We start from the raw sequence: 13,444 nt of genomic DNA on the forward strand, positions 1-13,444 counted from the left end.
ACTCCTTAAAGCCAAGTGACTAATTGGAGTCTCTGAGGATTGTTGTTTCTTTCTTTTTAGGTGTCTTAACCATGTTTGATGGCCTAGTACAGATACCTTATCGCTTGCTGCCGTAGGTGGCTGAAGCATGTTTTGCCTTAGACATACTGGCAAGAAACAACTGAAATTGGCATGTTTGGCAACCAGGTTCAAGCAGCCCTTGATTTTAGTCTCAGAGTTGACCTCTCTGTTTATACCTACTCTTGGGTGGATATTGTGTACCTTCCTGGAAGGACTAAGCATTGGTGCCTGCTTTGGTTCAATTTTTAGAAATAGCCCAAGAAGAGAGAAGAAAGCTTTATTATGTTGTTACTGTTGCTTATGCAAGGAATTTTGCAGAAGTTATGCAGGCAATCTTCTTATTTAAAAAAGGAAAAACTTAAAAATCAGAAACTTCTCAGATTGAATGAAGAGCATCTGTGCTTTAATGAGGAGAGTGTATTGTGCAGGTTAGTTCTGTAGGGCAGAAGAAGTGAGACTGGACATGAAGACAGTCTGTGGTCTGGGAGTACCTCAAAATAAATGCATCATCCACTATCATAACTTCCCTGTAAATCCTTACTGTTGTTGAGGATCTGTTTTTAGCCCTAGCTCTATTTGAGGATCTTTTTGTTCTTTGATATTTTAGAATTCCATACTTTACCGTTGAGAATTTCCTGTTGAATCATACAAGTTATCAGAATATGGCACTTATAAGACAGACTTCCCACTTATTCATAAGTTTTTAAAATGTCATGTATTAATTATGGGAAATTTGGAAAATACATATTTAAAGAAAGAAGTATCCCACCTACTCAGGATGACCATTTTAGACACCTGGGACATATTTTATTTAGACTTTTTGTATTTAAATGTACATATTTTAAAAATAAAATTGGAATTAGGCCATCTCTGCTGTTTTATCTTTTTTTCTTAATATTGACATTTTTTTTCATATGTCATTGAGTATTTTCAAAAGCAGAGTCTCTCAACCTCAACACTGTTGATGTTTTGGGCCGGATAGTTCTTTGTTATAGGCGGCTGTCCTGGGCATTGTAGGACATTTTGCAGCATCCCTGGCCTAAGACTATATGTGTATGCCAGTGGCAGCTCCCCAGTTGTGACAACCAAAAATGTCTCCAGGTATTGCTGAATGCTCCGTGGGGGGGGCAATATCACCTGGTTGAGAGCCACAATTCTAAAGCAAAAATTCTCAAACTCTTTGGCTTCAGTGAAAAAGACAAATAACATTTTAGTGTTACTGTAAAAGTAGTTTTGACTTAGCAGGCCTCCTGGGGTTTGTGGAACATATTTTGAGAACTGTTCTAATGTATGATATATTATGGCAGCACTGTATCCTGTCAAGGGCCTACATCAGAATTTAACCAGTTCCCTCTCATTCTATTTATTTTTTGCTTTTATCACAATTCTTATAACTAAACCTTTGCAAAAACTTTTTTTTTTTCCTGAGAATAAAATCTTAGAAATGGGATTCTGGATCAAAGTTTTTTTATAATTTATAAAATACATTTGATATATATTTGTCCTCTGAGATGGTTGAATTAATTTATTTATACTTGTACCACTGTATTATTAGACTGCATCATGGCTATTGTTGGGCATCATTTAATCTTTGCTATTCAGTCAATATGTGAAGATGGTATTAAAAATTTTTATTATTACTGAAGTTCTCATATAACTGGACTTGATTATTAGTGAGGCTGAATATTTTTGTCTTAAGTTTTGGCCATTTTGTAGTCTTCCTTTAGGCTGATTACAGTGTAACTGATAAGATTGCAGCTTTCTTTGTTAAAATGGTCACATTCTCCTAATGCCTTTAGAGATTAATCCCTAGTTACTCTGTTTGTGTTTGAGTGTGTGTCAAATCACAACCTCAGGTTTAGAGTCCCCCTCTTAAGGAAATAGGTAGTAGAGGTGCCTGGTAAACTACTGTCTAAATTTCAGAAGTTTGAGCCCCACCTTTTTGACTTTTGTCATATTTCAGGGGTATCATCTGTGCTATTTAACATTTTTTTCTAAATTGACTCCTTAAAACAATATTTGAAAGGAAACTTTATATTATTATAATGTCTATGAAATCATGGGTTTAATGGTCTAGGTTTCTTTTTCCTAATACACATTAAAATACATAATTGTTAAAATCATTTCTCTACTTTCTGAAATCATCCAGTGACCTCTGCTTACTGCATTTTAGGAAGAACAGGTGCTTTGGAATCAGACATCTTGGATTTGAATCTCACTTTGCCTCTAACTGATGGTGTGCTCTTGGATAGACGAGTTTACCTCTTTGTGCCTTAGTTTCTTCATTGGCAGAAAGGGGATGTTGGAGAAGATGATCTGTTAGGTGTCTTCCAACTCTACTCTGTGATTCTGATGTGTATTCCTTTCTCTATTTCTGCTCAGGAATTTGAGACATTGTCTAGGGGTTGGTGTGCTGGCTTAGGATTTAAAAACCCTAGCTCTGTTAAACCCCACTGCTACTAATCATTTAATTTTAGAGAAACTATTTTATTTCCTAGGGTTCTAGCTATCTCTTTAGGGTGTTGCTGCTACTTTAATTTCTGCTTCTCATTTAATGTCAGGTGATTCAAGCAAGGAGTCAAGGCTTCCATCATTGAGGCACACCAGTGCCTCACCCTTCACATCCTTAAAATGGGGATAATGTTTCTGCCTTACTTGCCTAATTGGACATGTGGAAAAATGAAATAATAGGTAGATGAGTAGAATCAGTTTTCAGGAAAAAGGTACTAGGTAAGAGCAGCTTATTAGCAGAAGTATCACTCCTGTGGCTACTTCTGTAGTGAAGAGCAAACTTGTGTGATACCACCTCTCCTTATCTCTCCATACCTGCCTGCACTTGCCATTTGATTTTTTTTTTTATTTCCTGATTTAGGAAGTACCATTGGACCCCAGTTTTGTGACCTTGGGCAAATCACCCCATTTTAACTTATCCATGGGCTAATTGCAGCCTGCACTGAGGCCTGCATTCAGCCTGCAAAAATCAGGTTGCTATCTTCTCTTAAAAAATTGGAAGATCTGGCTGACTTAAGCCTGCACTCTGCTGTGGCAGTAACTGGCTGGAGCTGAGTAGTGGCTTTCCTTTAAAAAGGGTTGTGTAACCTCTAGTCTGCTATTTAATCTGGCAGGTTTCACTCATTTGCTTTGCTACCTGGCCCCTGTTGTACTTGAGAGGCTGGATTGTATTGTGGTAAGGAGCACCGTCTCTGGAGACAGATTACCTGGATTCAGATCCCAACTTCCATTCTTGGTAGCTGTGCACCTTCAGGTTATTTAGTTTTTCTGTAGTTTCATCTGTATAATAAGGATAACACTACCTGCTTCATAGGGCTGTTAAGAGGATTTGAAGAGCCACTACATGTAAAACCCTTAGGATAGTCCCTGACCCAGAGTAAATTTAGCTGATGTTAGCTATTGTTGGAGTTCAAATAGCATAATAATTAGCTAACATTTATCTAGCTTGTATTGTGTATCAGGCAGTGGGCCAAGCCCTTCACACAGATCTATCATTAATCCTAACATAACACTGTAGAATAGAGAGTTATTTTTTCAGTTTTGCAGATGAGAGGGTACAATTCAGAGTGGTTAAGTAACCTGTCTAAAGGTACATGGCTAGTAAGTGGGTAGCAACACTGACAGTTGAACCTATGTTTTTCTAAATTAATTTATTTTAAATTAATTTTTATTGGACTATACTTGCTTTACAATGTTGTGTTAGTTTCTACTGTAGAGCAAAGCTAAGCCTGTGGTTTTGAATGCTATGCTGTGCTGCCTCACACTACATCCATCTCTAAAGTAGGTTTAATTGCAGAATTGGCATGCTTGGGTAAACAGAGATTAGTGCCCTTAATGTTTTTGTAAGTGATTTGAGGAGAGAATGCATATAAATAGCCCCAATTTATATACGACATTAGTTCCTTCAAGTAGTGGAATGCCAAACCAATGGAAATAAGCTGCAGGCAACTCTTTGGGTGGAATGAGTGAGCAGAAGAGTGGTAACTGAATTTCAGGGTAGGTAAGTATAAAACAATACATAAAGAAAAATAACAGACTGTTTGTAGAATGATGTGCTCCAAGATATTCAGTAAGAGAATCATTTTAGTCTATTATTTGAAGGTAGAAATGGCCAACACATATTTCATACCCATTAGGATAGCTATTATCAAAAAACCAAAAAATCAGAAACAGAAAATAACAAGTGTTGATGAGACATGGAAAATTGGAACCCTGTGCATTGCTGGTGGGAATGTAAAACGATACAGCTGCTGTGGAAAACAGTATGGCAGTTCCTCAGAAAATTAAACATAGAATGTTACCAAATGATCCAGGAATTTCATTTTTGGGTGTATACCCAAAAGAATTGATAGCAGGAACTTGAACAGGTATCTGTACAGCCATGTTCATAATAGCATTACTCACAATTGCCAAAAAAGTGGGAGCACTCTAAATGTCTGTCAACAGATTAATGGATAAAACGTGGAATATACATCCAAAAGAATATTATTCAGCCTTAAAAAGGAATGAAATTCGGGACTTCCCTGGTGGTCCAGTGCTTCAGAATCTGCCTTCCAATGCAGGAGACGTGGGTTTGATCCCTGGTCAAGGAACTAAGATCCCACATGTTGCGGGGCAGCTAAGCAGCACACTCTAGAGCCCACGCGCCACAACTAGAGAGAAGCCCACGCACCACAACAAAGATCCCGCGTGCTGCAACTAAGACCCTATGCAGCCAAACAAATTAATTTTTTTAAAAAATCCAGTCTTTTTTTTAAAAAAGGAATGAAATTCTGGTACATGCAGCAACATGGATAGACCTTGAAGACATTATGCTAAATGAAATAAGCTAGTCATAAAAGAACAAATATTGTATGAGTCCATTCATATGAGGTACCTAGAGTAGTCAAATTCATAGAGACAGAAATGGTGTCTCTAGAGGTTGAATGGTGGTTGCCAGGGGAGGGGGGAGGCAGGAATGAACAGCTGATACTTTAATGGATATGGAATTTCAGTTTGGGAAGATGAAAAGTTCTGGATGGATGGTGCTTTTCTTCCCTGCGTAAAGCTGTGAAACATCCTCACTTGGAATTGTAAGTAGTGTTCTGACCTCTTGCACTTTGGTAGAAAGGATACACCTTGGTTTTAGGCTCCAGGCCTAGCTTCTTAGATTGTTAGCAAGTCATTTTGTCTCTCTGATCCTCATCTGGAAAAAGGGTTATATAATCCTTACCTCGCAAGTGAAGATATATGTGAATAAACTTTTATACAAAAGTTAATTATTTTCAACTTTGGGGAAATAACAAAACAGACTTATTTCTCATACACTGATGTAGCTGGGCTGTATGCCACATAGGCTGCACCTCTATATCTCCATGCTGCTTCTTAGAGCTCAAGGAGAGGTATGGTTGTCACAAAAAGAGGTTTGGCTCCGCAGAGTGGCGATTACACACATGGAGAAGAAGGAATAAATAGGCTGAGAAGAAAGCCAGGCTGCTTGATTTCCTTTAAATCTTTGCAGGTTAAAAAAATAAACAAAACTGCAGCAGTATAAAAGTGCATTAAGTAAAATTCCTATCCCCAAGAGTAACTTCTGTTAACCATTTTACATTTGCCCTTCCATGTACAAATTAGTGTATTCTTTTGTTTTATTAAAATACATCATGCTGTTCATACTCTAACGCCACCTAAAACAAGAGTTTGGAAGATTGGGACAAATTCTTGGAGGATACTTAAGAGAAACTAGGATGTTTTAAGGAGTGTATATACCTAATAAATGACACACTGGGCTAATAAGTGCTTTTATATTTATTATCTCACCCAAACACATAACAACCCTGGGAGATAGTTGGCATTTTCTTCATTTTACAGTCATAAAATTGAAGCTAGAGTAGTAGAATAACTCGCCTAGGACACATGGGTGGTGAAACCAGGATTTGAATCCAGACACTTTTATTCAAAAGCTTGCACTTCCTGTACCACCTTTGCTGCCTACAAAGATGGAACCCTAAACCCTGAATCTAATCCCACTGTGTCATTTTTTAAAAGAAAATGTTTTGAATGGTTAACACAGTCACTAACACTGCATCATAGTGATTATGCCATATCAGAAGAGACAGAGCTGCCTCATGCTTTTTTTTTGCCTGCATAATACATAGTATATATATGAACAGTAAACTTTTTGCATTTTTAAAATTGTGGTACAACATACATAATGCAAAATTTACCATTTTATTTTATTTTTTGGCCCTGCCACGCAGCTTGTGTGATCTCAGTTCCCCGACCAGGGATTGAACCCAGGCCACCTCAGTGATAGCCCTGAATCCTCACCACTAGGCCACCACGGAACTCCTTTTTTTAAATTTACCATTTTAACAATTTTTTTTCTTTCTTTCTTTTTTTTTTTTTTTCGGTACGCGGGCCTCTCACTGTTGTGGCCTCTCCCGTTGCGGAGCACAGGCTCCGGACGCACAGGCTCAGCGGCCATGGCTCACGGGCCCAGCCACTCCACGGCATGTGGGATCTTCCCGGACCGGGGTACGAACCCGTGTCCCCCACATCGGCAGGCGGACCCCCAACCACTGCGCCACCAGGGAAGCCCTTTAAGTTTTTCTTTTTCTTTTTTTTCATTTTAACCATTTTTAAGTGTACTGTTTAATAGCATTAAGTACATTGACATTGTTGTACAACCATCACCACCATCCATCTCCAGAACCTTTTCATTTTGCAGAACGGAAACTCTGTACCCATTAAACAACAGCTCCCCATTGTTCCTCCCCCAGCCCCTGGCCCCCACCATTTCTACTTTATGTCTCTATGATTTGACTACTCTAGGTGCTTCATATAAGTGGAATCATACAGTTTTTGTCCTTTTGTGTTTGGCTTATTTCACTGAACACTATTTAATGAGACTTAGTTTGATGGACATGTAAATGTCTTTTGCTCTACAAACAATGTTGTACTGCAGGAGCATTTGATCCCGACTTTCAGAGTGCTCTCTCAGATCTGTCCTGTGCTTGGCTGACTTTGAGGAAACCCAAAGCGAATTCTTTCCTTCTGTGCCTCAGCTTTCCTGGACTTTTCTTATTTTAAGAAGCATGTTAAATAATTTCTTTTGTTAACAGCACGGTGTGAGAGCTTGCAGACTTTCTGCTTATAGCTCACAAGCCACTGGAAAAGAGTAATATTTAAATATAAAGTCTTTCTGTAACTACAGAGCTGCTGCCACAATGTGATTATAGTACATTTTAGGATGAATTGGTCAGTTTGATACAGAATTAAATCAACCCAAGATGACCAGCATAAGTAGCTGTACTCTCTTGGGATTCTCAGCTGGGTTGAAGCTAAGCAGTGGTTTGTGAGGAAACCAGGCTTAGAAGGCCTGCCCTCTCCTTGTCCCTTGCCTGGCACTGGCACTAAGCAGAAAGGTCTTGCCTTCCTAAGAGGTCCTGGTGCTCCCCCTGAAGTGTCTGAGAGGCCAACCCCACAAGCACCCAACTGCTGCCAGACTCACGGAGCCGGCTTAAAGGATCATACTCTTCCCTTGGATTGTTTGCAGGTCAGACAGTCTCTCTCTGTGGGACTCTACAATACATCTTTGGTTTTTTGAACTGACCAGGTGACTCACAGAGACAGAACTGTAGAGCTTTTTTCATGTTCTAAACTGATTTATCCTTGCTTCACCAGCCCTCCTTTGCTTTGTGGGGTCAGAGTTTTGGGCACAGCTGTTCTGCTCTCTCTACTGGCTTAAAAGCAGCCCAGCAATTTCAGATTATGCCTCAGTTTGCACCGTTGGTGTTTTTTGCCAACACGTGGTTGAAAAGTGTCATCTTTACACAGGGCTCTTAATACTTTGCCTAAGGAAATGGGGGTGGGAGGGGCATGTGCACCTTACATCTTCTGACACTGACCTTGAGGGCAAAGCAGAGGAGGTAGGCCCTGCCATAGCGATAATTTCTGCCTCAGTGATTCCAATCTTCTGTGGACTTGGGCTGTCATCATCATTTTAGGTACTAAGGACAAATCATTTTATTTTATTTTTAATTAATTAATTTATTCATTTATTTAATTTTTGGCTGCATTGGGTCTTCACTGCTGCACAGGGGTTTTCTCTAGCTGCTGAGAGCAGGGGCTACTCTTTGTTGTGGTGCGTGGGCTTCTCATTTTGGTGGCTTCTCTTGTTGTGGAGCACAGGCTCTAGGTGCACAAGCTTCAGTAGTTGTGGCACACAGGCTTCAGTAGTTGTGGCTCGCGGGCTCTAGAGCACAGGCTCAGTAGTTGTGGCGCACGGGCTTAGTTTCTCTGCAGCATGTGGGATCTTCCCGGACCAGGGCTCGAACCTGTGTCCCCTGCATTAGAAGGCGGATTCTTAACCACTGTGCCACCAGGGAATCCCCAGGACACATCGTTTTAAATTGATCTCAAGGCACTCTACAAATAACCATTCTTTTAAAATCAGAAAGAATTTATTTGGCAAAATTAAATCTAGAATGAGCATTGAAGATAATGCTGACTGGATGATAGGGGAAGATCCTTTGGCTGAGAATGGTTATGACTTTGAGCGCATAGGTATAGATATTCTGTTTTCTTTTTTATTGAACTTTTTTTTTTTTTTTTAAGCTGCTGCAGTTCAAGAGAGGTTGTACTGCCTGCATAGGTCTTAATGAACAAACACAGAGGTGCCCACAGTTATATTTCTTTGCTATGGGTATCCCAGCACATCCTGGAGAGTCTTATTTTCTTTTTCTATCATGAACATTAAAAATATATATATTTATTTATTTTATGGAAATGTGCAAGCATATACAAAAATGTAGTGTACCCATCTACAACAATTATCAACATTTTATTAATCACCTATCCCCCTACTTTTTATTTTCTGGAATATTTTAAAGGAAATTACAGATTTTTGCCATTTCATCCACTTCAGAATGTACCCCTAACTGATAAGAACTTTTTTCTTTTTTAACATGATCACAGTACTGTTACTATATCTCATAGATGTAACAATGTCATGAAATACTTAAACATAAAGAAGAGAAGTATCAATCAGATTTGACAAAGTGTTGACAGTTTGTTAAATTTTCTTCTAATCTATTTTTTTTTAAAGGAAATAAAACTTTACAGGTACATTTGAAGTCCTCTTTTGTTATTTGTGTGTTCATAAATAATATGGTATTGTTTTGCATATTTAAAACTATATACTTAATGTTTTCCTTTACGTATCCTTCTGAAACTTGTTTTTATTACTTAATACTAGGTTTTCAAGATGTATTCATTTCAGTACACGTATCTGTAGCTCATTTTAAATGCTGTATAGTGTTCCATTGTGCTTAGATTTCATTCGTGTTTGTATTCCAGTCGGTTTTATCAGCTTATATATTGATGGATATTTATGTTATCTACCTTTTTTTTTTTTTGCTATTATGAACAGTGAGGCAGTGAACATTCTTTTGTACATTTCTTTGTGCCATTTTGTAAGAAGGTATCTAAATTATAATTTACATTTCCCTGATTAATACAGAGGTTGATATCCTCTATAATCTCTGTTGGCCATTTGGTTTTCCTCTTCTGTAGTTGTCATATTTGCCTCTTTTCCTAGTTGTTTTCAAAGTTGATTTGTAGGAATTCTTTGTATGTTCTTTATAATAAGCCATTATCAGCTTTGTGCATTGCTAGAATCTTTATAATTTCAGGAAAGCCTTTCCTGGTCCCTGTCCCTGCTCCTTCTGTGTACTCCACTTAAGTTGCTTTCTGTTTTTATTCCTGTGGTCCTTTGTTTTATTCTTACCTACTCATTTTTGAGTTGTGCTACCAAGTCAGAGAATCCTTTCAGTTGTCCATCAGCTGAATTTGCTTTGTCAGTTACGGTTTGTTTTTCATTCTATAAGGCAAGCAATCCAGAATAGTGGTTAAGAGAGTGGGGAGTCTTAACTGCTTGCTTTTGAATCTTGGCTCAACCACTTTACTTACTGTTGTGACCTTGGCAGATTACTTAACTCTCTTGTACTTGACTTTATAATCTGTAAAACCCATGCGAGTAGAGCTGTTATGATCCCAGTTTTGTATTTGATGAAACTCAGGCTCAGGGAGATTAGATTAGAAACATGAGTAAGTTGAAGAAACATGTGGGCCTCTTTATCTTTTAATTTTTCACTTTTGATAGAGACATGGGCACAGAGAAATATTTCTCTAAATATAAGATATAAAGTAACAAAAACAGTGCCAAGTCCCTGACCTGTGGCCTCAGGTGTTGGGGAAAAACAGTAAGAGTAGAGACTATGTAGAACTAAAGTGCCCATGGCCTGTCTAAATCTATTAATAGGGAGGAAAACCCCTTTATGCCATTTTTCATGAAAATAAAACAACAAAAACCCAAAGCTTATTTTCATGACCTTAACTTATAAGAGACATAGAATTTAGAAAACCATCCCAGGCCAGAGAACTCATAGTTGAATTAGGCAGATCATAAACACAGAACATTGTGGACCATACTTAAGGGATCATTCCCTTAAGGGTTGACAGTGAAATACTTTGGAGGAGGACACAGGACTTGATTTTGATGGACAATGGAAGGAAGAAGGATCTCAAGAAACAAAGGAACTCAAGAAATGAAGGCAACTTCTTTCTAGGGGAGGGAGAATAAGTATGATTTGGCTACTATGTTTTCTACTGATTTTTTTTCCTACTAAAAGAGGAAATATGTTTATGGCAAAATGTCAAGTAGTAAAGGAAGGTATAAAGTAAAAATTAAAACATAAAATTTTCCAATGGTATATACCCAAAGGAACTGAAAGTAGGGACTTGAACAGATATTTGTACATCCATATGCTCTTAGCAACGTTATTCACAATAGCCAAAAGATGGAAACAACCTAAATGTCCATAGATGGATGAATGGACTAAAAAAAATAACGGTATGTGTGTAATGAAATATTACTCAGCCTTACAAAGAATGAAATTCTGATACGTGCTACAATATGGATGAACCTTGAAGACATTATGCTAAGTGAATAAGCCAGACACAAAAGGACAAATGTCTGATTCCACTTATATGGGAGTACCTAGAGTAATCAAATTCATGGAGGCAGAAAGTAGAATGGTGGTTACTGAGCACTGGGGAGAGTTATTGTTTATTGGGTACAGAGTTTCAGTTTGGGATGATGTAAAAGTTCTGGAGATGGGTAATGGTGATGGTTGTACAACACTGCAAATATACTTAATGCCACTGAATTGTATGCTTATAAATGGTTAAAATGGTGCATTTTCTGCTATTTATATTTTACCACAATGTAAAGTCTCCAAACAATTCTAGCCTAGAGGTGGTGTCCACTAAAAACTTCTTTTGTAGCCATCTAGATTTGCAAATACAAGCATAGATATGCAAGCATAAGCATATTCATTCAATGTCTGCTCTTTGGGACATTCATTTAGGTGCTGGGAATTCTGCAGTGAACAAAACTGACAAGGTTCCTGCTGTATTGGAGCTTTTTAAAAATTTGTTTTACACAAATGGATGTTGGTATGCATACTGTTTTACACCTCATTTTTTCCCCTAACAAAGACCTTTGGTCATCTTTCTGAGTTAGTTCTTAGAGATCTACTGATTGAATGGTTGCATGGTATGCCCTTGTTACGGATGTGATATAATTTGTGGCTATTATATTGCATGGAGGAGGGGAGGCAGAGGTATAGAGCTTACTATGGCTTGCTGCCCATGTTTGCTCCTGTTGTAAGTTAAATTTTTATTCGGAATATAATATAGGTTTGTTGTAAAGAGTCAAGCAGGGCTTCCCCAGTGGCGCAGTGGTTGAGAATCTGCCTGCCAATGCAGGGGACGCGGGCTTGATCCCTGGCCCGGGAAGATCCCACATGCTGCGGATCAGCTAAGCTCGTGTGCCACAACTACTGAGCCTGTGCTCTAGAGCCCGTGAGCCACAACTACTGAGCCCGCGTGCCACAACTACTGAAGCCCGCGCGCCTAGAACCCATGCTCCACAATGAGAGAAGCCACTGCAATGAGAAGCCCGTGCACCGCAACGAAGAGTAGCCCCTGCTCGCCACAACTAGAGAAAGCCCGCGTGCAGCAATGAAGACCCAACACAGCCATAAATAAATAAATAAAATTAAAAAAAAAAAGAGTCAAGCAGTGCCAAATCTATAAAGTAAAAGTAGAAACCCTCTTAATCTGTCCTCTACCTCTCTTTTAATCCTATTCCCTGGAAGTAGTAACCACTGTTTACAGCCCATTGTTCATCCTTCCAGATGTGTATAATGCATTTGCAAATATAAAGAATATGTAGAGCATATCTTCTCATTCTCCAGGAGCTGGCTCATGCAGTATAATATTGCTCATTCAACTCAGACTATTGAGAATTATGCAGAGGAAAGAGCTGGACTGAGCTTCATGAGAGCCAAGTTCTGTCTTAACCCTGCTACTGTGACAGGCAATTCCTCCTCAGTTGTCATTTGTCTGGTGTCCCATAGTCAGTGAGATCACATCAAGGAGAGTGCTTTGGAAACTATTATGGTATAAATACTAGCATATTTAGAGTTCTTTGATTGCAAGCAGTAGAAACCAACTCAGGTTCTGTTAGACAAAAAAAAGGTGGGGGGACATTAGTGGAAGGATTTTAGGTAGCAAATGAAGAAATATTTAAACAGCTGGGTCTCTGGAAATTCAGAAATTTCTCTGTATCTGTTCAAGATGTAATTTCTGGGGAAAAGTGAGTGGCTTAGAGGCCATGTGTCTACTGATGGTTAAGGGGGTAGAGTTCTGGGTTTATGTGTCCCATCAGAATCTCACAGAGTTGGGAAGATGCAGTTTTGGAAAGTATGGGATTCAGGCTGGCAAAACCAAATGTCAGCCTTGAAATGTCAGCTCTTTTAACTCTAGATTCTTACTCACCTCTCAAGGAGGAGATGATCGCCGGGTTCTACTATGGCACATGGAACAAGCTATCCACTCCAGAGTTAAGCCCATACAGCTGAAAGGAGAGCATCATTCCAACATTTTTTGCCTGGCTTTCAACAGTGGGAACACCAAAGTATTCTCTGGAGGTGAGAAGATTTCCCCTTGGGAAATTGTGGCTGGGATTTCAGATAAAGGAGTGCTAAAATTATTCCTTAATTTTCCTTCCTTTATCTCATTGAGTTGTGGAATTACTGTTTTCCCATAGCTTGTCTTCTCTGTATTACAGCAGTTTAGACACATGTATTAGACTAATGTCTGTCTGTCCTTTCTCTCCTTTGCTCTTGTTCTTTCTCTCTTTTTTGGTAGAAAACTTTTCACATTGCAGTCTGATACACAGAAACATGTTAGAAAGAGTACTTAACCTTAGTATGTGTGGTACACTCTGATTTTTTTTTTTTTTCCTATTCTATTCTGTTTTGTT

At 38.7% G+C, this 13,444-nt stretch overlaps 1 protein-coding gene across 2 annotated transcripts in view; it reads left to right on the forward strand.

Annotated features, from left to right (window-relative positions):
• The window catches only part of DCAF5 (DDB1 and CUL4 associated factor 5), a 98,089-nt gene that overhangs the window by 14,825 nt on the left and 69,820 nt on the right, over positions 1-13,444 (forward strand). For both annotated transcript variants that reach the window (XM_082647934.1, XM_082647935.1), the window contains exon 2: positions 12,966-13,109. In XM_082647934.1, the coding sequence (XP_082504060.1) occupies positions 12,966-13,109 (144 nt within the window). The remainder of the gene's footprint in view (positions 1-12,965; positions 13,110-13,444) is intronic.

Source organism: Grampus griseus (genome assembly GCF_964374135.1).
Source record: "Grampus griseus genome assembly, chromosome: 2".
Classification (NCBI taxonomy): Eukaryota; Metazoa; Chordata; class Mammalia; order Artiodactyla; family Delphinidae; genus Grampus; species Grampus griseus.